This window comes from Leucoraja erinacea, chromosome 8 (assembly GCF_028641065.1).
Source record: "Leucoraja erinacea ecotype New England chromosome 8, Leri_hhj_1, whole genome shotgun sequence".
Taxonomy (NCBI): Eukaryota; Metazoa; Chordata; class Chondrichthyes; order Rajiformes; family Rajidae; genus Leucoraja; species Leucoraja erinaceus.
In genome coordinates this window covers 16,541,836-16,568,513 of record NC_073384.1, presented here as the reverse complement: position 1 = coordinate 16,568,513, position 26,678 = coordinate 16,541,836, and the positions used below count along the sequence as shown (strand labels likewise).

Below are 26,678 nucleotides of genomic sequence, written 5' to 3'. Positions count from 1 at the left end.
AATGTGAGGTGTTGCATTTTGGGACGTCGAACAAGGGCACGACCTACACAGTAAATGGTAGGCCTCTGGGTAGTGTTGTAGAGCAGAGGGATCTAGGAGTGCAGATGCATGATTCCTTGAAGGTCGAGTCACAGGTAGATAAGGTGGCCAAAAAGGCATTTGGCACTTTGGCCTTCATCAGCCAGAGTATTGAGTATAGAAGTTGGGAGGTCATGTTGTAGTTGTATAAGATGTTTGTGAGACCGCATTTAGAATATTGTGTTCAGTTCTGGGCACCATGTTATAGGAAAGATATTGTCAAGCTTGAAAGGGTTCAGAAAAGATTTACGAGGATGTTACCAGAACTAGAGGGTGTGAGCTATAGGGAGAGGTTGAGTATACCCGGTTTCTATTCCATGGAGTGCAGGAGGCTGAGGGGAGATTTAATAGAGGTATACAAAATCATGAATGGAATAGATCGGGTAGATGCACAGAGTCTCTTGCCCAGAGTAGGCAAATCGAGAACCAGAGGACATAGGTTCAAGCTGAAGAGGAAAAGGTTTAATAGGAATCTGAGGGGTAAATTATTCACACATAGTGTAGTGGGATTATGGAACAAGCTGCCAGAGGAGGTATTTGAGGCTAGGACTATCCCATCATTTATTAATCAATTAGACAGGTACATGGATAGGACAGGTTTGGAGGAATATGGACCAAGCTCAGGCAAGTGGGGCTAGTGTAGCTGGGACATTGTTGGCTGGTGTGGGCGAGTTGGGCCGAAGGGCCTGTTTCCACACTGTATCACTCTATGACTCTAAGACACCACCTCTGGAAATGCCTTCCAGCAGGAAGGGGTTACAAGCCCATCCAGCCTGCCCTGTAATTCATGTGAATCATGGCCGATCTGTTCTTGGCCTCAGCACATTCCTGTCTGTTCCCCCTATCTTCTACAGTCTAAAACGGCATTTTTCTGAGCTTCTCCAGCTTCACCACAGCTCTCTTGGAGAGAGCATTCCAAAGAAGAACAGAAACTACTAAAGAAACTCGGCACTGCAGGCAGTGTCTGTGGAGAGTGAAACAGTTCCCCGACCCTCAGCTCTGATGAAGCGACAGATTTCAATCTCTGTCTCCACAGATGCTGCCCAACCTGCTGAGATGTTTCAGATTTTTCTATTTCGGATTTCCAGCAGTTTCACTTATTTTCACTTATCCCTTGTAAATGAAAATCAGATGCTGGGGACCTAAACTAGAAAACTCTACAAAATCTCAGCAGATCAGGCAGCGTCCGTGGAGACAGAATCTGAATGCTTTTGATGCCCTGAGGATACAAGTTAAACCATCGTAAATGGTTTAATTTCCCTGAAACTGTGGCCTGGGGTTGCAGGTAGCCCCACTGGGGCAAACATCTTTTCAGCACCCATATGCTTGACATTGTGTTTTGCCCATATCCCTCTAAACATTTCCTATCCATGCATCTGTCCAAATGTCTTTTGAACATCATGATGCTTCCTCTGGCCAGCTTGATGATATCATCAGAAGCCAAGAGTTCCCTGGAATTGACAGGAACCATTTGGCAAAGGGGAAATGAACATTGCATGGAGTTGTCGATCTTTGTGGGCGGAACCTCCGGCGGGGTCATCCACAGTGAGCAGCGGTCGTTGATAATTATTCTCTCTGTCCTCTTGCCCTGCAGGAGATTATCAACACAATATTGGACAGTGGGAGAGTGGGTCCCAGCATCATCTTCAAGAGCTGTTATGGACTCAGATTGAAGCACTTGAAATCTGACGAGGTCTACTGGCTCCACCCCGACCTCACGATCGAGGAGGTTCAGACCAAATATGAGAGTCAACATCATGAAGCCGAATGGAGGTACTGATCCCCACCCTTGACTATGACCTCTATATAACACTCCAATATGAGATTGGCAATGGACTCCATTTAACTTTGATCTCTTCTTATTGAGGGGTCTTCTGATTAATTAATTGTATAAGCTTTTGGTCTCCATTGCCTTGTTTGGCTGATGGATAAAAATGGGCGGCACAGTGGAGCAGCGGTAGTTGCTGCCTTTCAGCGTCAGAGACCCGGGTTTGATCCTGATTACGGGTGCTATGTGTGCGGAATTTGTACATTCTCCCCGTGTCTTGTGTGGGTTTTCTCCGGGATCTTCGGTCTCCTCCCACACTCTAAAGATGTACAGGTTTGTAGGTTAATTGGCTTGGTATAATTGTATATTGTCCCCAGTGTGTAGGATAATGCTCATTGGCGCGGATTCGGTGGTCCGAGTTACAAGGCTTACCCAATCATCTGCATTCTCCTGATTTAGGTATCTTTTATAAACAAGGTTTCTGCTCTTCACTCATGAATCACCACGGCTACCCATCATTAAAATGTGAAACTATTAAAAAAGCTCCAGCCCATCCCGTTATACATAAGATACCATATTCATGAGTGGCAGAAATAAATGACCAGGAGCAAGTAATCAAGATGAATGAACTAATCAATTAATTAATCAATCAATTAATTAATTAATTAATCGATTGATTGATTAATTAATTAATTACCACATGTGTCAAGCCACGGTGAAATTCGTTGCTTGTGTACAGGGTATGCAAATAGTTACTGCATAAAGGGCACCGACAACGTTACAAAGTGGAGCCCAAAATGGTTACGTTTATTTCCACATCCACAAGCATGGTGAGGTGAGGTGCAGGTTCAATGAAAATCTTGCTTGCAGCAGCATCACAGGCACATAGATGCAGATACACAAAAACATAAATGATCCATATTATACATAAATTATTCAAGACAGTGACTGTCTCATTCCCAGTGATCAATTTAAATTAGCCAGTTCCCTGCTTGAGTCCACGAGGTATCATTTAAAGAAGAGTTTAGTTTTAGTTTAGAGATACAGCGCGAAAACATCGACCCACCGAGGGGGTGCCGACCAGCGATCCCCACACACTAATACTATCTGCACACAACAGGGACAATTTACATTTATACAAAGCCAATTACCCTACAAACCTGTGCGTGTTTGGAGTGTTAAGAGGAAACTGGGGCTTCCCGGAGAAAACCTATGTAGGTCACAGGGCGAATGTACAAACTCCGTACAAACTGCACCCGTGGTCAGGATTGAACTGGATCTCTGTCACTGTAAGGCTGCAACACTACCTCTGCATCACCATGCCACCCTTCAGGAGTCTTGAGTGCATTTCATAAAATCCCGTTCTAAGGGCGTATGTCTACTAATCTTATTTGTGTAGTCTGTATGAAAATTAAAGTTCCCTATAACAGCTAAATAAATGTGTCATCTTCCACTATTTCTTTGTTCATTAGCAAATTTGCAGATGACACAAAGCTGGGTGGCAGTGTGAATTGGGAGGAGGATGCTATGAGAATGCAGGGTGACTTGGACAGGTAGGGGGAGTGGGCAGATGCATGGCAGATGAAGTTTAATGCGGATAAATGTGAGGTTATCCACTTTGGTAGCAAAAGCAGGAAGGGAGATTACTATCTAAATGGCGTCAAGTTGGGAAAAGGGGAAGTACAACGGGATCTGGGGGTCCTTGCACATCAGTCTATGAAAGTAAGCATGCAGGTACAGCAGGCTGTGAAGAAAGCGAATGACATGTTGGCCTTTAAAACAAGAGCAATCGAATATAGGAGCAAAGAGGTCCTTCTGCAGTAGTACGGAGCCCTAGTGAGACCACACCTGGAGTATTGTGTGCAGTTTTGGTCCCCTAATTTGAGGAAGAACATTCTTGCTATTGAGGGAGTGCTGCGTAGGTTTACAAGGTTAATTCCCGGGATGGCGGAACTATCATATGCTGAGAGAATGGAGCAGCTGGGCTTGTACACTCTGGAGTTTAGAAGGATGAGAGGGTATCTCATTGAAACATATAAGATTGTTAAGGGCTTGGACACGCTAGAGGCAGGAAACATGTTCCCGATGTTGTGGGAGTCCAGAACCAGGGGCCACAGTTTAAGAATAAGGAGTAAGCCATTTAGAACGGAGACGAGGAAATGCTTTTTCTCAGAGAGAGTGGTGAGTCTGTGGAATTCTCTGCCGCAGAGGGCGGTGGAGGCAGGTTCTCTGGGTGCTTTCAGGAGAGAGCTGGATGCTTTCAAGTGAGAGCTAGGAGGAGGGGAGAAACTGGTGCAGTATCAACCAGGGTTCAGTGGGGGTGAATGAGAATGGTAAAATAAAATGGGGGCGGTTGTTGGGTGAGAAAGAGGAGGGGAAAGGGGGGCATTTGTAGGTTACCTAAACTAAGCTTTCTCTTTTTTGCCCCTCAATCAGTCAGTCTCCCAAATCGAAAAGTTGCCCATCCAAGTTGTCCAGAGGCCTGGAGTCTCCAGAGTGCCTGACCCACTGAGTTTCTCCAACACTTTGAGTTTTTCCCTCTTCTCCCATGCTAGACTTGAACCACTGATACAACTCTGATCTACTTGATCAATTTGAATATGGCTCATGTAGTAATCCATGGATACTCCTGTTTCCATTTATGGTTTATTCTCCAAGCTAACCCCCCCATAGCAGTATTTACATGGTGGTTGGCTTTTGTTTGTCTTGGGTACTGGTAAATAAGCTACAACCCTATTTAATAACTAAATGGCATGGTGGTGCAGTGCTGGGTGTTGCTGCGTTACAGAGCCAGAGACTCGGGTTTAATCCTGACTACGGGTGCTGTCTGTATGGAGTTTGTACATTCTCACCGTGCCCTTATTGGTTTCCTCCGGGTGCTCCGGTTTCCTCCCACAGTCCAAAGACGTACAGGTGTGCAGGTTAATTTGGTTTGGATTAAAATTGTAAATTGCCTCCAGTGCTAGTGTATGGGGTGATCGCTGGTCGGCGCGGACCCGGTGGGCCAAAGGGCCTGTTTCCGCACTGTGCCTCTAAACTAAATAAACATAAACTTTCTACTTTATGAGATGAGTTCACAATAAACTTGACTTTGAAATTTCTAACAGGTATGATCTACGGATTCGATTCCTCCCCAAGAATTTCATGGAGAGTTTTCAACAAGACAGAACAACACTGTTATGTTATTATCAACAGGTCAGTAACTGCTCCATCTTACGCATAGAGAAGGTCACAGTCTTTTTTCCCTGGGTGTAGGGGTCTAAAATTAAAAAACATAGGTTTAAGATGAGAGGGGAGAGATTTAAAAAAGACCCGAGGGGCATGTTATTCACACTGAGCATAGATAGAACAAGCCTCAAGAGGTATAGGAAGGAACTGCATATGTTGGTTTATACTGAAGATAGATGTAAAATGCTAGAGTAACACAGGGGACAGGCAGCATCTCCAGAGAAAAAGGAATGGGTTACTTTTTGGGTCGGAACCCTTCTTCATCACTTCTCTAGAGACTGAAGAAGGGTTTCGACCCAAAACATCATGTATTCCTTTTCTCCAGAGATGCTGCTTGACCTGCTGAGTTTCTCCAGCATTTTGTGTCCAGCTTCTATAAGTGATGGTTGAGGAGGACGGGGGGTTACCGTGATTAACAATTCAAAGCCATTTGGACATGAACATGGATAGGAAAGTTTTAGAAGCTGTGGGCCAAGTACAATCAAACGGGACTAATTCAGAGCATGGACAAGTCGGGAAGAAGGGCGTGTTTCTATGCTGTAAAACTATAGTGCATTCAGAAAGTATTCAGACCCCTTCACCTTTTCCACATTTTGTTACTTTACAGCCTTATTTTAAAATAGATTAAATTCATTTTTTTAAATTATCAATCTACACACAATACCCCAGAATGAAGAAACAAAAACAGGTGTTTTTTACAAAGTAATTAGAAATAAATAAAATAATTCAGATCCTTTGCTATGACACTCAAAATTGAGCTTAGGTTCACCGTGTTTCCATTGATTATCCTTGAGATGTTTCTACAACTTTACTGGAGTCCACCAGTGGTAAATTAAATTGATTGGACATGATTTGGAAAGGCACACACCTGTCTATATAAGGTCCCACAGTTGACAGTGCATGTCAGAGCAAAAACCAAGCTATGAAGACGAAGGAATTGTCCGTAGACCTCCGAGACAGGATTGTGTCGAGCCACACATCTGGGCAAGGGCATAAAACAATTTCTGCAGCATTGCAAGTCCCAAAGAGCACAGTGGCCTCTATCATTCTTAGATGGAAGAACTTTGGAAACCACCAGGACTCTTCATAGAGCTGGTCGCCCGACCAAACTGAGCAATCGGGGTAGAAGGGCCTTGGTCAGGGAGGTAACCAAGAACCTGATGGTCACCCTGACAGAACTCCAGAGTTCTTCTGTGGAGATGGGAGAAACTTCCAGAAGGACAACTATATCTGCAGCACTCCACCAATCAGGCCTTTCTGGTAGAGTGGCCAAACGGAAGCCACTCCTTAGTAAAAGGCACATGACAGCCCGCTCTCTGACCATGAGAAACAGGTCTGATGAAACCAAGATTGAACTCTTTGGCCTGAATGCCAAGTGTCACGTCTGGAGGAAAGTAGGCACCGTTCATCACCTGACCAATACCATACCTATGGTGAAGCATGGTGGTGGCAGCATCATGCTGTGGGGATGTTTTTCAGCGGCAGGAACTGGGAGACTAGTCAGGACCGAGGGACAGATGAACGGAGGAAAGTACAGAGTGATCCTTGATGAAAACCTGCTCCAGAGCGTTCTGGACCTCAGATTGAGGGGAAGGTTCACCATCCACCAGGACAACGAGCCTAAGCACACAGCCAAGACAACGCAGGAGTGGCTTTGTGACAAGTCTGATAATGTCCTTGAGTGGCCCAGCCAGAGCCCGGACATGAACCCGATCGAACATCTCTGGAGGGACCTGATAATATCTGTGCATCGACGCTCCCCATCCAACCGTTAGAGCTTGAGAGGATCTGCAGAGAAGAATGGTAGAATTTACCCAAATAGAGGTGTGCCAAGCTTGTAGCGTCATACCCAAGAAGACGAGACTGTAATCGCTGCCAAAGGTGCCTCAACAAAGTACTGCGTAAAGGGTCTGAATACTTATGTAAATGTGATATTTCAGTTATTTCTTTTTAACTACTTTGCAAATTTGTCTATACACCTGTTTTTGCTTTTTTATTATGGGGTATTGTGGTAGATTGATGATAAAAATAAAGAATTTAATCAATTTTAGAATAAAGCTGTAACGTAACAAAATGTGGAGGAAGTGAAGGAGTCTGAATTCATTGTATGACTCCATCCTTCTAATTTTCTGATGCAGCTTTCTGTTGGAGTTTAGACTACATAACATGAAATCAGGAGAAGAAGGGCAATGTTAGCTCAGTGGGAGGACTAAGTCCTAGTTGGAGACATCAAGTCCCGAGCACCTATCGGCAGCGCTGGCATTTTTCAGCTCCATCGTCATGGTGAGGCTGCAGTTAGTTCTGCTGACTCATAATGCGTACAGAGACCCGTGTTCAAATCTGATCTCGCAAACTGTCTGAGTGGAGTTTGCAGCCCTTCCCTGTGACCGTGGGGGTTTCCGTCACGCGGTTCTTGGAGAGAGTAACCTGTAGACACTTTCCCCCAGGTACGCAGTGACTACATGCAGGACACCGCAAACCAGGTGGACCAGGACATTGCTTTGAAGCTTGGCTGCCTGGAGATAAGGTAAACGTACCAGCATCTGCCGGGGAAAATCCTCACTGGGTACAAGTACAATTTCGTGTTTATTGTCGTAGGCACCAGTATGGTGAGGTACAGGTACAATGAACATCTTGCTCGCAGCAGCATCAAGGGACTCGGACAACACGCAAAACACGAATTATACACACATTACAAATAAAATTCTCTGTGTGCAAAAGAATAATAGTCCAAAAGACATAATTATAAAAAATATATGCGAATAGTAGTGCAAGAGGTGGGCTGTGTTTTTCTGTTGTGAAGGTGGTATTAGGGTTGTGTAATACGGATCAAGAACCTGATGGTGGTGTAGGACCTCAGACTTCTGTACCTTGAGCCCGATGGTAGCAGTGAGATGAGGGCATGGCATGGAATATGGGATTTTTGAGGTGGCACCTCATGTAGATGCTTACGATGGTGGGAGGTGCTGTGTCCACGATGGACTGTCCGTCAATGCCCACTTTCCCCTCCGCACTCTGTGCCATGAATGATTTTCCAGCTCCCGCACACTCCCTCAGTAACACCTCTCTCCGCCACCTCGTGTTACCGGTTGTATCTCCACTGACATGAATCCAGCTCTCTCACACTGTGTAGAAACAGAGAAACTGCAGATGCCAGTTTATGCCAAAAAATAGACACAAAGTGCTGGAATAACTCAGCGGATTACTTCTGAACTCTAAACGTCACCCATCGTTTTACTTCAAAGATGCTGCATGACCCGCTGATTTACTGCAGTACTTTGTGTCCATCTCTCATACTGACTCTCATTAACCTCTCTTCCCTCCTGCACCCTGTCACTGACTGTATCTCTATTGATGATGGCCCAGCTCCCTCACACTGTCTCTCAATACACCCTCTATCCCTCAGCACCCTGTATGACTGACTGAATCGCCATTGATGTTTGTCCAACTCCCTCACAGTGGGAGAGTCTAGAACGAGAGGTCATAGCCTCAGAATTAAAGGACATTCTTTCAGGAAGGAGATGGGGAGAAATGTATTTCGTCAAAGAGTCTGAATCTGTGGAATTCTTTGCCACAGAAGGCTGTGGAGGACCAAATCAGTGGATATTTTTTAGGCAGAGATAGATAGATTCTTGATTAGTACGGGTGTCAGATGTTATGGGGAGAAAGCAGGAGAATGGGATTAGAAGGGAGAAATAGATCAGCCATGAATACATAGACGATGGTCCGAATGGCCTAATTCGACTTATTCCTCATGACCTTATGACTCATACTGTCCAACAGTAACCCTTCTCCCCACAGCACCCTATCCTATGTTACTGACTGTATCTCCCCACTAATTTTAATCAAGTTCCCTCATATTGCATTGGTAACATTTCCAAGACAATAACCACTATTGGTCAAATAATATTTAAGTACAATGATAGGTTTTGTAAAATAAATGAATAAGATGAAACTTTTGTGACCTGTTTTTGAATGAGTTGAGTGACTGCCTCACATTATATTCTTTCCCTGTTAGGCGGTTTTATAAAGACCTGCCTCCAAAGGCCCTGGAGAAAAAATCCAACTTTGAGCTGCTGGAGTGAGTTATCTCAGTTTGCTATTCCTCTGGTAATGTAATTGGAGTATATTGTGTACCTTGCAATGTTATGATACTGAAGGAACATTCTGGAAAGCCCCTCCCTATGCCCATAACTTCAGAAGTGCTGATTTCAGGAAACACCCTGTACGGGGTGCCGAGAAGATGCCAATTTTAAGATGAAAGACTTAAAACTGTAGAGATACAGTAAGGAGACATGCCCTTTATTCCACCAAGTCTGCGCTGGCCAGCGATCACCCTATACATTAGCACTATCTTACAAAGTAGGGACAATGTACAATTTTAATGAAGCCAATTAACCTACAATCCTGTAGATCTTTGTAGTGCTGGAGGAAACCGATCACCCGGGGAAAACCAAGTGGTCATGGGGAGAACATACAAACATCAGACTTGAATCTAAAGAAGGGTCCTGAACCGAAACGTATGTCTGAAGAAGAGTCCCGACCCGAAACGTCACCTATCCATGTTCTCCAGAGATGCTACCTGACCCGCTGAGTTACTCCAGCAGTTTGTCTTTTTTTTGTAAACCAGCTCTGCAGTTCCTTGTTTTTACTTACTTAAAGGTGAATGGTGCAACCTTCAGGCGAGTTAGATAGTTCATTGTATCCCCAGAAGGAAATGGTTAATAGAGTGCAGGCTGTGGAAGGGTCAATCTGACAAGGCTCCAACAATGCAAAATGCTGGTTAATCTGAAGCACTCCACAAAATCCCAAAAGGTGATCCTTTTTACAGCTGAGAGATGATGCACTTTGGACTTTAGAGATACAGCGCGGAAGCAGGCCCTTCAACCCACCGAGTGCGGTGACCAGTGATCAGTCCGTACATTAGCACTCTAGAGACAAATTACAATTTTACTGAAGCCAATTAACCTATACGTCCTTATGCCCTTGTCCCACTTAGGAAACCTGCGGAAAGTCTCCAGAGGTTTCCGTTCAGGTTTCCTAAGTGGGACAGGGGCATAACCTATACAAACCTGTACGTCTTTGGAGTGTGGGAGAAAACTAGAGCACCTGGAAAACCCCACACAGTCACAAGGAGAACGTATAAACTCCGTACAGACAGAACCAGTAGTCAGGATCAAACCCGGGCATCTGGCAGCAACTCTACCGCTGTGTCACCGTGCCACCCTAAATTCTCCACTAAGGTGCCACAGCAGGCCTGTTGTTTGTGTCAGTCCCAACCCACCAACCATGTTCAGTCAACCACACACTTGGATGTGCCCTGTGAAATGGCTGAACTGGGTCCCTAGAGGATACCACTGAATTGTGCAGGAAGGGACTGCAGATGCTAGTCTACACTGAAGATAGACACAAAATGCTGGAGTAACTCAACAGGTCAGGCAGCATCTCTGGAGAGGGTGGTGTTTCGGGTCGGGTCCCTTCTTTAGACTGAGAGGCAGGGGAGATGGAAACTGGAGATATGGAAGTGTACAAAGAGAATGTAAGGTGTGAAAGCAACACTGAACACCACTGCAGTATGTGTTTGTGTATGTATCACACATATTTACTGCATCAATACCACTAGAGACTTACCAGTAAATGTTTCCCACTATCACTGCTTGCAGGGGAGAGGTGCTGATTAATTCAGCATAATTCGCACGGGTTCAGTGCCTGAACTGTTAACCATATAACAACCATATAACAATTACAGCACGGAAACAGGCCATCTCGGCCCTACAAGTCCGTGCCGAACAACTTTTTTCCCCTTAGTCCCACCTGCCTGCACTCATACCATAACCCTCCATTCCCTTCTCATCCATATGCCTATCCAATTTATTTTTAAATGATACCAATGAACCTGCCTCCACCACTTCCACTGGAAGCTCATTCCACACCGCTACCACTCTCTGAGTAAAGAAGTTCCCCCTCATGTTGCCCCTAAACTTCTGTCCCTTAATTCTCAAGTCGTGTCCTCTTGTTTGAATCTTCCCTATTCTCAAAGGGAAAAGCTGGTCCACATCAACTCTGTCTTTCCCTCTCATCATTTTAAAGACCTCTATCAAGTCCCCCTTTAACCTTCTGTGCTCCAGAGAATAAAGACCTAACTTATTCAACCTATCTCTGTAACTTAGTTGTTGAAACCCAGGCAACATTCGAGTAAATCTCCTCTGTACTCTCTATTTTGTTGACATCCTTCCTATAATTGGGCAACCAAAATTGTACACCATACTCCAGATTTGGTCTCACCAATGCCTTGTACAATTTTAAAATTACATCCCAGCTTCTATACTCAATGCTCTGATTTATAAAGGCTAGCATACCAAAAGCTTTCTTTACCACCCTATCTATATGAGATTCCACCTTCAAGGAACTATGCACGGTTATTCCCAGATCCCTCTGTTCAACTGTATTCTTCAATTCCCTACCATTTACCATGTACGTCCTATTTTGATTTGTCCTGCCAAGGTGTAGCACCTCACATTTATCAGCATTAAACTCCATCTGCCATTTTTCAGCCCATTTTTCCAAATGGCCTAAATCACTCTGTAGACTTTGGAAATCCTCTTCATTATCCACAACACCCCCTATCTTGGTATCATCTGCATACTTACTAATCCAATTTACCACCCCTTCATCCAGATCATTGATGTACATGACAAACAACAAAGGACCCAACACAGATCCCTGAGGCACCCCACTAGTCACCTGCCTCCAATCCGACAAACAGCCATCCACCATTACCCTCTGGCTTCTCCCATTCAGCCACTGTTGAATCCATCTTGCTATTCCGTCATTTATACCCAACAGTTTAACCTTCTTAACCAACCTTCCATGAGGAACCTTGTCAAAGGCCTTACTAAAGTCCATATAGACAACATCCACTGCTTTACCCTCGTCAATTTCCCTAGTAACCTCTTCAAAAAATTCAAGAAGATTAGTCAAACATGACCTGCCAGGCACAAATCCATGTTGACTGTTCCTAATCAGACCCTGTTTATCCAGATGCTTATATATATTATCTCTAAGTATCTTTTCCATTAATTTGCCCACCACTGAAGTCAAACTAACAGGTCTATAATTGCTAGGTTTAGTCTTAGAACCCTTTTTAAACAATGTGCAGTACGCCAATCCTCGGGGACTATTCCCGTTTCTAATGACATTTGAAATATTTCTGTCATAGCCACGGCTATTTCTACACTAACTTCCCTCAATGTCCTAGGGAATATCCTGTCAGGACCTGGAGACTTATCCACTTTTATATTTTTCAAAAGTGTCAGTACTTCTTTTACTTTGAAACTCATAGTATCCATAGCTACTCTACTCGTTTCCCTTACCTCACATAATTCAATATCCTTCTCCTTGGTGAATACCGAAGAATTGTTCAATATCTCCCCCATCTCTTTTGGCTCTGCAGATAGCTTCCCACTCTGTCTCTCCAATGGACCAATTTTATCCCTCGTTATCCTTTTGCTATTAATATAGCTGTAGAAACTCTTTGGATTTACTTTCACCTTACTTGCCAAAGCAACCTCATATCATCTTTTAGCTTTTCTAATTTCTTTCTTAAGATTCTTTTTACATTCCTTATACTCCTCAAGCACCTCATTTACTTCATGCTGCCTATAATTATTGTAGATCTCCCTCTTTTTCCGAACAAGATGTCCAATTTACCTTGAAAACCAGGGCTCTTTCCAATTTTTACTGTTTTCTTTCAACCAAACAGGAACATAAAGATTCTGTACTCTTAAAATTTCCCCTTTAAATGTCCTCCATTTCTCTTCTACATCTTTCCCATAAAACAAAATGTCCCAGTTCACTCCTTTTAAATCATCTCGCATCTCATCAAAGTTAGCCTTTCTCCAATCAAAAATCTCAACCCTAGGTCCAGTTCTGACCTTCTCCATAATTATGTTGAAACTAATGGTATTGTGATCACTGGACCCGAAGTGCTCCCCAACGCATACCTCCGCCACCTGTCCAGTCTCATTTCCTAACAGGAGGTCCAGCACTGCCCCTCCTCTAGTAGGTACCTCTATGTATTGCTGCAAAAAACTATCCTGCACACATTTTACAAACTCCAAACCATCCAGCCCATTTACAGAATGTGTTTCCCAGTCTATGTGTGGAAAGTTGAAATCTCCCACAATCACCACCTTGTGCTTACTACTAATATCTGCTATCTCCTTACATATTTGCTCTTCCAATTCTCGTTCTCCACTCGGCGGTCTATAATACACCCCCATAAGTGTTGCTACACCTTTCCCACTTCTCAATTCCACCCAAACAGCCTCCCTAGACGAGCCCTTTCCTCCTTCCCTTTCTAAAGGGCCATCCCTCCTCTCCACAGCTCCATCCCCACGGAGATGTTGGCAAAGTCTGAGCAGAAAGGAGAAAGATTCAGGTGGGAGATCACAGCAGAAGTGAACAAATAAACTGTTGACCTCTTAATCATCATGAGTTTGATCTCGGGTACTGAGCCAACAATTATTTAACGAGTTCAAACTCAGTGGCCTCTCTGACATCTTTCTGTCATCTGTTTTTACAGGAAGGATGTCGGTCTCGATTTGTTCTTCCCTAAGCAGTTGCAAGATAGTATGAAGGTAAGGGGTCACCTTGTGATCAAAATCACAACATGCTGGAGTAACTCAGAGGCTCAGGCAGCGTCTCAGGAGAAAAGGAATAGTTGACCTTTCAGGTCATGACCCTTCTGACTGCGAGTCAGAGGAGAGGGAAACTAGAGGCAGTGGCGTAGCGTGGAGGGGGGGGGCCAGAGGGGCGGTTGCCCCAGGCGCTAAATTTTTAAGGGCCGAAAAAAATTGTTGGATAAAATTTTTTATAAAAATTAAGAGGCCCGGGGAGCCGTTGGAGCGAGGAGGAGTTACCTGGAGCTGTGAGTATAAAAACAGCGCGGGGCCTGCTTCTACAGAGGCCCGGGGAGCCATTGGAGCGAGGAGGGGTTACCTGGAGCTGTGAGTAAAAAAACAGCGCGGGGCTTGCTTCTACAAAGGCCAGACCAGCTCCGAGTTCTGGTCGCCGTTGCCCCAACTCCGAGGCCAGGTCGCCGCTGCCGCTGCTCCAGCTCCGATGCCGTGTGGCCGCTGTTGCTGTCCCCGCTCCGAGGCCAGGCCGCCGCTGTCGCTGCTGCTGCCGCCGTCCCAGCCGCTACCGCCGCCGTCCCAGCCGCTCCTGCCGCCGTCCCAGCTCTGATGCCGGGCGGCCCGCCCGCCGTCCCCCGCCGCTCCGCTCCGATGCGCGCCGTCCCAGCTCTGATGCCCGGGCGGCTGCGCTGCCGCTGTCCCAGCTCCGAGGCCAGGTCGCCGCTGCTCGCCGTCCCAGCCGCCGCCGTCCCAGCTGCTGCCCGCCGTCCCAGCTCCGAGGCCAGGCCGCTGCTGTCGCTGTCCCCGCTCCGAGTTCTGGTCGCCGCTGCCGCGGTCCCAGCCGCCGCTGCCTCTGCCCCAGCTCCACCATTAGGCCTCGGCGGAGACGGGGGATACTACTAAAGAAGTTGCATCCCCCGAAGGATGAGACCAAAAACGTGTTTCCTTCCCCTCTCCCTCTCCCCCCCCCTCTCTCCCTCCCTCCCCTCTCTTCCCCCCCTCTCTCCCCCCCCCCCTCCCACTTCCTCCTCTTCCCCCCCCCTCCCCCTCCTCTCCCCCCCCCCCCTCTCCCCCCCCCCCCTCCCCCCCTCCCTCCCTCCCCCCCCCCCTCTCCCCCCCCCCCCCTCTCCCTCTTCCCCCTCCCCCCCCCCCTCCCCCCCCTCTCCCCCCCCCCCCCCCCCCCCCCCCCCCCCCCCCCCCCCCCCCCCCCCCCCCCCCCCCCCCCTCTTCCCCCCCCCCCTCCCCCCCCCCCCCCCCCCTCCCCCCCCCCCTCCCCCCCCTCTCCCCCCCCCTCCTGCTAATCAGGAGGCGCAAAACTTTAAACTGCCCCGGGCGCTCAAAACCCACCCTATGCCACTGACTAGAGGTATGAAAAGGTACAAAAAAGGCAATAAAAGTAAGCATGCAGGTATAGCAGGCAGTGAAGAAAGCAAATGGCATGTTGGCGTTTATAACAAGAAGAGTTGAGTAGAGGAGCAAAGAGATCCTTCTGCAGTTGTACAGGGCCCTAGTGAGACCACACCTTGAATATTGTGTGCAGTTTTGGTCTCTGAGCTTGAGAAACGACATTCTTACTATTGAGGTAGGTTTACAAGGTTAATTCCTGGGATGGCAGGACTGTCATATGCTGAAAGAATGGAGCGGCGGGGCTTGTATACTCTGGAATTTAGAAGGATGAGAGGATATCTTATTGAAACATATACGATTTTAAGTATTTGAACATGCTCGAGGCAGGAAACATGTTCCCGGTGTTGGAGGAGTCCAGAACCAGGGGCCACAGTTTAAGAATAAGGGGTAAGCCATTTAGATGAGGAAACATTTTTTCACACAGAGAGTTGTGAGAGTGGAATTCTCTGCCTCAGGGCTTCTGCCTCTGCCTCTGCCTTCCCCCACTTCACCCCTAAAGATCAATCCAGGGCGGTTCTCTGGATATTTTCAAGGATAGCTAGATAGGGCTCTTAAGGGCAGCAGAATCAGGGGATATAGGGAGAAGGCAGGAATGAGGTACTGATTGTGGATGATCAGCCATGATCGCATTGAGTGGTGGCCCTGGATCGAAGGGCTGAGTAGCCTACTCCTGCACCTATTGTCTATAGGATCAAGCGTCACATCGCCTGTGGTTCACTTGGGAAGTGTCATTAGAGGTGGTTTAGTTTACTTTAGCTTAGTTTAGAGATACAGCATGGAAACAGCCCCTTCGGCCCACCAAGTCCATGCCAACCAACGATTACCCATGCACTAGTTCTATCCTACATACTAGGGACAATTTACTGAAGCCAATTAACCTACAAACCTGTTTAAGAAGGAACTGCAAATGCTGGAAAATTAAAGGTAGAAATAAATGCTGGAGAAACTCAGCGGGATGGAGCCTCACCCGCTGAGTTTCTCCAACCTGCAAACCTGTATGTCTTTGGAGTGTGGGACGAAACCGGAGCACCTGGAGAAAACCCTTGCGGTTGCAGAAAGAATGATCAGAGTCGCTACAGACAGCACCGTAGTCAGGATCAAACCCAGGTCTCTGGCGCTATAAGGCAGCAACTCTACTGCTGTACCACTGTGCTAGTTGATTGGAATGGAGGGGCGGTCCAGGAATTGTGGAGGGGATGTTCTAATGGTAATGATGGGAGTGGAGAGGGCGTCTAGTGATGGAAACTCATTGGAATCTGATTTACCTCCCCTTCCCCCACTTCACCCCTAAAGATCAATCCCTCTGCCATGAGGGCCAGATTTCCATGTTCCACACTTTTCTCAGCTGGTGAGTCTGTCAGTGTTAGGATGTGTTAATACTAATACCTCACGGCCTGTGGGGAGTCCTGCCATGCATTTCCGTGTCGTGACACTGGGGGGAGCTTGGGTTTAGAGAACTGTGATGACACCGTAAATTAATTAGCGGTGCACAGCAGTAGAGCTGCTGCCTTACTGCGCCAGAGACCCGGGTACGATCCTGACCACAGGTGCTGTTCGTACGGAGTTTGTGCATTCTCCCAGTGACCGCGTGGGCTTTTCCCCGGTGCTCCGGTTTCCTCCCGCACTCCAAAGACGAGCAGGTTTGTAGGTAAATTGGCTTTGGTAAGTTGTAAAATGTTCCCTATTGTGTGTAGGATAGTGCTGGTGTGCGGGGTGATCGCTGGTCGGCCAGGGGCGAAAGCCTATTTCTACACTGCATCTAATGTCAAAAATCTAATGTAAATTGTTTGTCACTGTGGACTCAGCAGCCTACTCTCCTCTCTCTTCTTCCAGATGAAACACCTCCGTAAACTCATCCAGCAGACCTTTCAGCAGTTTGCCCATTTCAAGGAGGATGAATGTATCAGACAGTTTTTCCAGATTCTCAGCTGTGTCACTGACTTTGAACAGGAACATTACAAATGTGAACTTGGAGTAAGTGCATCTCCACTTAATTTTAACTGCGGAACTTAACCATGTTCTTCCAAGCGTCTTACTCCACAACACTCCAGCGTCAGCAGCAGCAGCTCTGTAGAGTAATGCAAACATTAACTGTTCAAAGCCTGAACTAACCAGATTTATCTACACAACCTCCAACCTGTTGTCTGCTCTTGGCACTGACGCCAATGCTTGTTGTACCTAAGTTGAGGGAAACACTCAGTACAGATCCAGGACATCCCAGGTTGGACCAATCTTGTCTGTTTGTCTCATTGCTCATTAGGCTTGAGGATCATCAGTGACAGGTTGTAGTTATAGAGTGATACAGCACGGAAACAGGCCCTTCGGCCCATCCATCCATACCCATCAAGATAGTCCATTAAACCCAGAGCCATTTACTGCTATTTGGCCCCTATCCCTCAAAACCTTTGATAACCATGTACCTATCCAAATGTCTTTTAAATGTTGTTATTCTACCTGCTTCAACTAGCCTTGACTACTTCTTCCAGCAGCTTGTTCCACATACCCACTGCTGTCTGGATGAAAACATTGCTCCTTGGGTTCTGACTAAAACATTCCCTTCCCACCTTAAAGCTAGCCTTCTAGTTCTTGATTCCAGAACCCTGGGAACAAGAGTCTGTGCAGTCATCCTATTTAAGCATGATTTTATACACCACTGTATGATCATCCTTCATTCTCCTGCATTCCAAAGAATAAAGTCCTAGTTTGCCCACCCTCTCCCAGTAGCTCTGCCCACAAGTACTGACAACATCCTTACCGATAGGAAAGATGGTCAGAATCATTTTACCAGGGTGCTTTAACAACAGAGAGGGAATGTTTAAAAGAGCTACGCAGGGCAGGTATATTTACACAGAAAGTTAGGTACCTGGAACACAATGCCAGGGGTAATAATGAAAGCTGAAAGTATAGATGATTAAGAGGCATTTAGATAGGCACAAATGTGCAAGGAGTAGTGATTTGGATCACATGCAGGCAGAGGAGATTAGTTTAACGGCATCATGTTTGGTGCAGACATTGTTTGCTGTGGAGAGCCTGTTACTGTGCTGCACTTTTCTATATTATGTGTTCTCATTCTCTGCAGTCACGCTGAATTGTCTGGTTCTTTCTACCATTCAATCGCTTGGCTTATTGTCACTCCATAGTTGGAGTGACAATAGACAATTGTGTTGGCATCACTTTTACTGGGTGGTGTATCTTCGCGTTTGTGAATCGCCCATGGTGTTTGCAACAAAGAGGGAAAGTTTAAAAACGCTATGCAGGGCAGGTATATTGGTTCCCAAATTGAAGGTAGTTAATGTAATTACCCTGCTATGATGACACCAACCAGCCAGACGGCCTGTGACATATGTGGCAATGCCTTTATGTTTGGTTAGTCAGCTGTACAGGAACCACCGTCTCCTTCTTCTCCATGGGTCAGGGTGTCAAACCCAGCAAGCCCAACACAGAGGATCCATCTTTGAGCCTGTGGTAGCTGCTTGTTTTTTTATCCTTCATGTATGAGCTCAAATACTCTGTTTCAAGGACTTCCAGTCGGTTACTAATTTAATCACTTCATCCCATTGATGAACCGATCACAAATGATCAGACACAGCAACCAATTCCCCTCTGGGTGTGTAATGTGGTCGAGAACTTTCCTCATTTCTAGTTTCACTCAAGTAGTCTTGGTGCATCTGGCGTAGCCAACCATTGTAAACCCACTCAGATGGCAATATCTGTGCTGGCAAGTAATCTAATCTTCTCTGTCTGCATGTGATCCATATCCATCTATTCTCTGCATATCCATTTCTCACACTGGCTGCTGTGTTTACTCTATGTTTGTTCCACACTCCATGCCATGCACTCCGTGTACCTCGCTCCGTGTTCCACACTCCGTGTACCCCGCTCCGTGTTCCACACTCCGTGTACCCCGCTCCGTGTACCCCGCTCCGTGTACCCCGCTCCGTGTTCCACACTCCGTGTTCCACACTCCGTGTACCCCGCTCCGTGTACCCCGCTCCGTGTTCCACACTCCGTGTTCCACGCTCCGTGTACCCCGCTCCGTGTACCCCGCTCCGTGTTCCACACTCCGTGTACCCCGCTCCGTGTTCCACACTCCGTGTTCCACACTCCGTGTACCCCGCTCCGTGTTCCACACTCCGTGTTCCACACTCCGTGTACCCCGCTCCGTGTACCCCACTCCGTGTTCCACACTCCGTGTACCCCGCTCCGTGTTCCACCTCCGTGTTCCACACTCCGTGTACCCCGCTCCGTGTTCCACACTCCGTGTTCCACACTCTGTACCGCACTGCGTGTACAGCGCTCCATGTGTGTCCACACTCGCACGTTGTGTGTACCATGCTCCATGTACCGTGCTATGTGTTCCACACTCAATGCACCTCGTTGTGTGTACCATGCTCCATGTACCGTGCTGCACATTTCATGCTCCGCGTACCGCGATCTATGTACCGAGCTACCTGTACAGCGCTACGTGTTTCACACTCCCTGTACAGTGCTACACATTCCACATTCCCTGCTCAGTGCTGTCAGTTCTGTGCACCATGTACTGCTCTGCGTATTCCACGCTCCGTGTACAGTGCTGCGTATTCCACACTCCGTGTACCACACTGCGTGTTCCACACTCCGTATACCATGCTGCATGTTCCTTGCTCCATGTACTGTGCTGCGTATTCCACATTCTGTGTACCGCGATCTATGTACCACGCTACATATACCGCACTACGTGTTCCACACTCCATGTACTGCGCTCCATGTACCGCGACGCATGTAACACTCTGCGTGTTCTCTGGGTTACAAGATAGTGACTCCGCACTCTGTCTTGCAGCAAGGCTGGACGGTGGCAGTGGACCTGGTGATTGGATGGCAGGGCATCGGCCAAGTGATCAGCTCGGGTGAGGTGAGGACAGGGGGCTCAACGCTGGTGGCTGGGACTGGGGCCAGGGGTGGGGGGCCAGGATGGGGGGGATCTGTGGCAGGAGTGGGGGCCAGTGGCAGCAGCCATGGGCAGAAGTGAGGGTCAGAAGTAGGGGTGGAGACCTGAAGGTTCAATGCTGGTGCAGGGATGGCTATCAGAGGTGGGTGACAGAGGTGGTCAAGAGTCTCAGAGGCTGGGGTGGGTGACAGAGATGGGAATGGACATCAGATTCAGAGATGGATTACAGAGGAAGGGGGTGGTGACAGGCAGGGGGAAGTAACAGAGGCAGGGCGAGGGTGACGGAAGTGATGATAGTGGGAACAGCAGGTGACAGGGGCTGGTCCAGGTGACAGAAGCTGGGGCGGGAGATAGAGGGACGCATGGGGGACTAGAATGGGGCCAGGGGTCGGATCTACAGGGCAAGGGCGGGTGAGTACCAGAGGGGTCAATGACGGTGGCAGAGGTGGGGGGAGGGGCTACAGCCAGGGTCACGGGCAAGGGGTAAGGACAGGGTTGGGGAGCACAGGCAGGGACAGGGCTTCATACTGGGACAGGAGTGAGGAATGGGCGTGGACTAGACAGGTGCCTGGGAGGTTAAAGATGCAAACACCCTGAGATCGACATTGTGGGAGTGAGTCAGGTAGGCAGTGATGGAGGGAGAGGGAGTGAGAGTGATGGAGGGGGAGGAATTGAGTGAATGATGGAGAGAGAGAGAGGGAGTGAGGAAGGGTGTGGGAGGGAGTGAGAGAGAGTGAGTCAGTGAGGGAGAGGGAGTGAGGGAGAGGCAGTGAGGGAGAGGGAGGGAGAGGCTCGGAGGGAGGGGGAGCTCAAGAGACTGAGAGGTGATCCTAAAGTGTATAAAATCATTGGAGGGGGTGCATAAATAGGATGATTACACATAGTCTTTTTCTAAAGAACCAGAGGGCATAGATTTATGGTGCGAGGGGAAAAATTCTATGAGTACCTGAGAGGCAGCTATTTCACACAGAAGGTGGTGTGTATATGGAACAAAGTGCCAGAGGAAGTAGTTTAATAACAACATTTAAAATACATTTAGATAGGTACATGGATTGAAACTGTTTAGACGGATAGAGGACAAATGGGACCAGCTTGGTTTGGGCATCTTGGTTGGTATGGACGAGCTGGGAAGAGCGGCTGCTTCGATGCAGTATGGCTCCATGATTCTCATCGCCATTCTGAAACCTCGCACCATGTGCAACTCAGTTTTCTGTGAGTTGTTTACAAGGTTGGTAGGTTGCACACTAAAGCTCTGGCTATTGGTAACATTGAAAGTAACATGTGCTGACTGACTTGTGACATTGATGGATGTATGATTAGTGCCGGGAAAATGTCAGTCACGCCAAGGTTTATCTCACATTGCTCAGTCCCCGCCAATTTCCATGAATTTCACCTGGAGAGATCCTAGTGCAAATCGCCCAGGTAGATCATGGTGAGCTGAAGCTTCTTTATGTTAGACTTTACTTTAGAGATACAGCGTGGAAACAGGCCCTTCGGCCCACCGAGTCCGCACTGACCAGTGATCATTCCGCACATGACCACAATCCTACACACTAGGGAAAAGTTACAATTTATAGAAGCCAATTAGCCTACAAACCTGCACATCTGTGGAGTGTGGGAGGAAAGCAGAGCATCGGGAGAAAACAGAGAGAACATACGTACAGATAGCACCTGTATTCGGGATCAAACCCGGGTCTCTGGCATGGTAAGGTAGCAACTCTATTGCTGCAACCCTGAAGGAGGATTTCATTTTTAAAAAACTCATAATATAAAGATACAAATGGATTTAATTTGAGGGCAAATATTTGGTAAATAACGACATTCTATGTTTGAAGTTTTAAATTTACTACTAATCCAAGAAGTAAATTAAATATTGTTTTGTTTTTCATTTTGAACAGCCCATCAGCTTGGCAGAGTTCAAGCATATTAAATCCATCAAATCTGTTCATTCAGAGGGCAATACGAAAGCTCTGCTTCAACTGGAAATCAGTGGGGCTTCACAGGTAAGAGCAATTGCAATTATTCCAGGCCAGCTCTGCACCAAAACAAATGCGATCCTTGCACAACTGCAATTAAAACAGAGCATCTTTGCATCCTTGTAGTCTCAACCCACACACAATTGCAATTATTACACATCTCTGCAATGGTGCAGTGAAGCTCCCTCATAATCGCAATTATTATAGAGCATCTCTGGAACAAATATGATAGTAACGTTTAAGAGGCTTTTAGATAGGCACATGAATATGCAGGGAATAGAGAGATATGGAGTACAGGCGGGCAGAAGAGATTAATTTAACATGGCATCATGTTCAGCATGGATATCGTGGGCCGAAGGGCCTGTTCCTGTGCTGTACTGCTCTGTGCTGCAGCTAATATTTCAGATTACCATCAACTGCAGGATTTTGCTGCAGATTTCCTACCCAAGGGGATTATTAGAAAGGAGTTCCGGCCTTTGGAGTTGGGTTTAACAAATGTGAAAGGTTTGGTAAAAAAACCTGCAGATGTTCGAAATCCGAAATCAAGGTGGAAAATCCATCAGCGGAGAGAGAAATGGAATTCCCGGTTTGGGCCAGAGACCCTTTATTAGAAACTGGGAATAGTTACAATTCAAACTTTTAAGTTGCAAGTTCTCAACTGATGTCACCACAAGGTACAACTCCTCCCCCGTCTGTCGCAGAGTAGACTGACCCCCCCCCCCCCCCCCCCCCCCCCCCCCCCCCCCCCGTTTCCCCATCCCGTCCCCAATCTTTTCCACTTGTCGCTTTAATTTCTATGTTTCTATGTTTCTATGTTTCTATGACTGCTGGCAGATCAATTTCCCTCCTGGGATTAAAAAGGTTTATCGTATCGTATCATTGAGATGATTCAAGCATTTCCTATTTAGTGAGTGGGATTGTGGAGGGGTTGGTCTTTTGGGATAGGGTTTAGTAAGTAGGAATGTGAGGGGGTTGGTCTGAGTGAACAGGGTTTAGTGAGCAGCAACATGAAGGGGTTGTTCTTTTGGGATTGGATTTATTTAGTGGGAACACAAATAAATTGTTCTGTTAGGCTTGGATTTGGTGAGTGGGTATGTGATGGGGTTGTTCTGTTGGGGCAGTGCTTAGTGAGCGGGAATGTGAAGGGCTTTGCTCCGTTGAGATTCTACATTAGGAATCCTGGCTTCCTCCTTAAGTAATCATTGCTCTGTCTGACCGGGCTCCTTCGGATCTTCCCTTGTCAGGCGCTGTCCTATTGATCACCGTTCATAGTTACTGCACGCCGCCTTCTTTACTTTGCAGCCGCTGACAATAACAGCCTCGTCGCTGGCAATGGCGGAGAACATGGCCAATCTCATCGATGGCTGCTGCCAACTGGAGCGTGGCGATGCAGTCTCCCTCATCACGAGTTTCAGGAGAGGTCAGTGAACTGTCCAGAGTCACACACCTGGGGAAGGGTGACCAAACACATCACCGCTCTTCCCACTACGGCTTTCTGTATGTGCGCAGAGGTCAGTTTGACCATAGAACAGAAATAAAGACTCTTTATCATTGTGTAACTTGCCAATTCCTGATGAGATTCTCCCACACCTGATGGAGAGGTGGGGTATGTTTCCTTCTTGCCGTCAAAGACTCTGATCCCTAACCGGGCTGACTAGTGTGGTGGGAAGCCTCTTGACTTCACCCAGCCGGGGAGCCTTGAATCAGCATCCTGGTTTTGTGAGACCGTGAGTTATTTTGTTTATTAACCCTGTTGTGATTCTTCTGTTCCCACAGATCAAGAATCAAAAGACAAGCTTCCTGACCTTCCTGCCCGGTATGTTGGTCTTGGTTTATTGTTATCACGAGACCCAAGATGCAGTGAAATACTTTGTTCATGTGCTATCCAGTCAAATCATGCTGTAGTGGGAGATTGCAACTTTCACGTGATCTGCCCTATTTCGACAAATGCAATCAACCTGGCGTGCACAATCAAATAAGATCAAATAAAACAAGTTGTGTTACAACTTTAGGCTGTGCAAGCCATACGCAAGAAGAAAAAGATACCATACAAGAGTACAATCAAGCTATACACAAGAAGCACAGGTAGTGAAAAATGAAAATTACCAGCATGCAGAAAATACAGCATTATAGCTTTACAGCTGCAGAGAAACAAAAAAAAAGTTGTGGGTTTATGCAGCTCTGTGTTTGTTTAGTTTAGTTTATTTACTGTCACGTGTACCGAGGTACAGTGAAAAGCTTTTGTTGCATGCTAACAAAACAGCGGAAAGGCAATACATGATTACAATCGATCCCTTTACAGTGTATAGATACATGATAAAGAATAACATGAATAAAGTTTAGTGCAAGATAAAGCCAGTAAAGTCTGATGAAATATAGTCTGAGGGTCTCCAATGAAGTTTATAGTATCTCAGGACGGCTCTCTAGTTGTGGTAGGATGGTTCAGTTGCCCGATAACACTGCCCTGGGATATACAGACCCTATGTGAGATGACACTGTCCGGTGTTATACAGGCCCTGCTGTAGAATTACACTGCCAATAGACAATAGATTCAGGAGTGGGCCAATCGGCCCTTTGAGCCAGCACCGCCATTCAATGTGATCATGGCTGATCATCCACGATCAATACCCCGTTCCTGCCTTCTCCCCATATCCCTTGACTCTGCCATCTTTAAGAGCCCTATCAAGCTCTCTCTTGAAAGTATATAGAGAACCGGCCTCCACCGGCCTCCCCCGCGAGGCAGAGAATTCCACAGACTCACAACTCTCTGTGTGAAAAGGTGTTTCTTCATCTCCGTTCTAAATGCCCTACCCCTTATTCTTAAACTGTGGCCCCTGGTTCTGGACTCCCCCAACATCGGGAGCATGTTTCCTGCTTCTAGCATGTCCAAATACTTAAAACCTTGTGAACCTAAGCTGCACTCCCTCAATAGCAAGAATGTCCTTCCTCAAATTAGGGGACCAAAACTGCACACAATACCCCAGGTGTAGTCTCACTAGGACCCTGTACAACTGCAGAAGGATCTCTTTGCTCCAATACTCAACTCCTCTTGTTATGACAGCCGACATGCCATTCACTTTCTTCACTGCCTGCTGTACCTGCATGTTTACTTTCATTGACTGATGAACAAGGACTCCCAGATCCCGTTGTACTTTTCCTTTTCCCTTGTATTCCCGTTGTACTTCCCCTTAGCTATACAGGTCCTGTTGTGCCATTACACAGCTCTGTGTTATACAGACCCTGCTGATTAAAGATGGTTGTGGTGACTCCCTTCTGTTTTAACTTTAGGCCAAGACCAGAAGTGAAGATAACCGATGAGCCAAGATCCATCTTGTCACGGAGAAGCATGGGTGAGTCATGGCGAGTGGACTCTGGGGAGTGAGGGGATGGACCGGCATTGGGAGCTGGGATCAGGGCTCCGGACGCAGTGGTACAAGGGACTGATAGAAGGGGACCAAGGGAAATGTGGGCTTGGAGAAGTCCTGTGCAAGGATCGTTTGCTGGAAGGTTTTGGGAAGAGGTGAGATGTGGAACTGAGTACGAGTGGAACTGTGGAGTTCATTGCCACAGACCGTTGTGGAGGCCAAGTCGATGGATATTTTTAAGGCAGAGATTGACAGATTCTTGATTAGTAAGGGTGTCTGGGATTATGGGGAGAAGGCAGGAGAATTGGGTTGAGAGGGAAAGATAGATTGGCCATCACTGTATGGCAGAGAAAAGTTGATGGGCCGAATGACCTAATTCTGCTCCCGGAACCTTTGAACATGATCTGAGTCTCACACTCTGCATCTCCCAGCTGCTAAATAACTCTGTGAGCCCTACTCTCTCTCTATGTGGACCCTGCCCCACCCTACCTGAGGGGTATCCACCCAGTGATTGGACCGTGTGAAGGGCACCATCATACATTACCCCAAGAGTTTTCTGCCACTGTGTGGACCCCACTCAGTACAGAATCTACGCACTGTCCTGCTCGAGGGGAGGGTGTTGTTTGCTATAAAACATTGAAGATCAGTCCAATTTCAGTTCTTGGTTCTTTTAATAATGGAACAAGCCCATTTGGCTCATCGGGACGATGCTGGCTGCCAGGGGAGTAAACTCCCTTCAGTTTGGGCAGCACGGTTGTGCAGTGGTAGAGTTACCGCCTTACAGCACCAGAGACCCGGGTTCAATCCTGACTATGAGTGCTGTCTGTATGGAGTTTGTACATTCCCCCCATGGCCACGTGGGTTTTCCCTGGATGCTCCGGTTTCCTCCAACATTCCAAAGACGTACAGATTTGTGGGTTAAATGGCTTTGGTATAAATCGTAAATTGTCCCTAGTGTGCAGGATAGTGCTATCGCACTGGGATCGCTGGTCGGCGCGGGCTGGTGGGCCAAAGGACCGGGTTCAGCATTGTTTAACTAAACTAAACTAAGCTAAATTAAACTAAGTCCCATTCACCCTCTCCTTATTGCCCTGGAGTTTTCTTGAGGTCTTCATTTCTCTGAGATCATCAGAGCAGCTACCCGATCCAGAAATCTCCTGGCAATACTAAGCCTCACTGTTCCTGTGTGAACGTGAAGCTGGAAGAGTCAGGAATCCGAAGGAGCAACAAACCCACTACACCTGCCCCACCCCGCCACCCCTAGTGCAGTAGAACAATTGATTACAGTGCTCT

At 47.0% G+C, this 26,678-nt stretch overlaps 1 protein-coding gene across 2 annotated transcripts in view; it reads left to right on the top strand.

The window, feature by feature from the left end:
• ptk2ba (protein tyrosine kinase 2 beta, a) overlaps positions 1-26,678 on the top strand; it is a 105,676-nt gene that overhangs the window by 41,987 nt on the left and 37,011 nt on the right. For both annotated transcript variants that reach the window (XM_055639062.1, XM_055639061.1), the window contains exons 3-13: positions 1,673-1,851; positions 4,954-5,041; positions 7,522-7,601; positions 9,093-9,155; positions 13,659-13,713; positions 16,951-17,091; positions 19,937-20,008; positions 21,943-22,047; positions 23,323-23,440; positions 23,797-23,836; positions 25,309-25,370. In XM_055639062.1, coding sequence (XP_055495037.1) covers positions 1,673-1,851; positions 4,954-5,041; positions 7,522-7,601; positions 9,093-9,155; positions 13,659-13,713; positions 16,951-17,091; positions 19,937-20,008; positions 21,943-22,047; positions 23,323-23,440; positions 23,797-23,836; positions 25,309-25,370 — 1,003 coding nt within the window. The remainder of the gene's footprint in view (positions 1-1,672; positions 1,852-4,953; positions 5,042-7,521; positions 7,602-9,092; positions 9,156-13,658; positions 13,714-16,950; positions 17,092-19,936; positions 20,009-21,942; positions 22,048-23,322; positions 23,441-23,796; positions 23,837-25,308; positions 25,371-26,678) is intronic.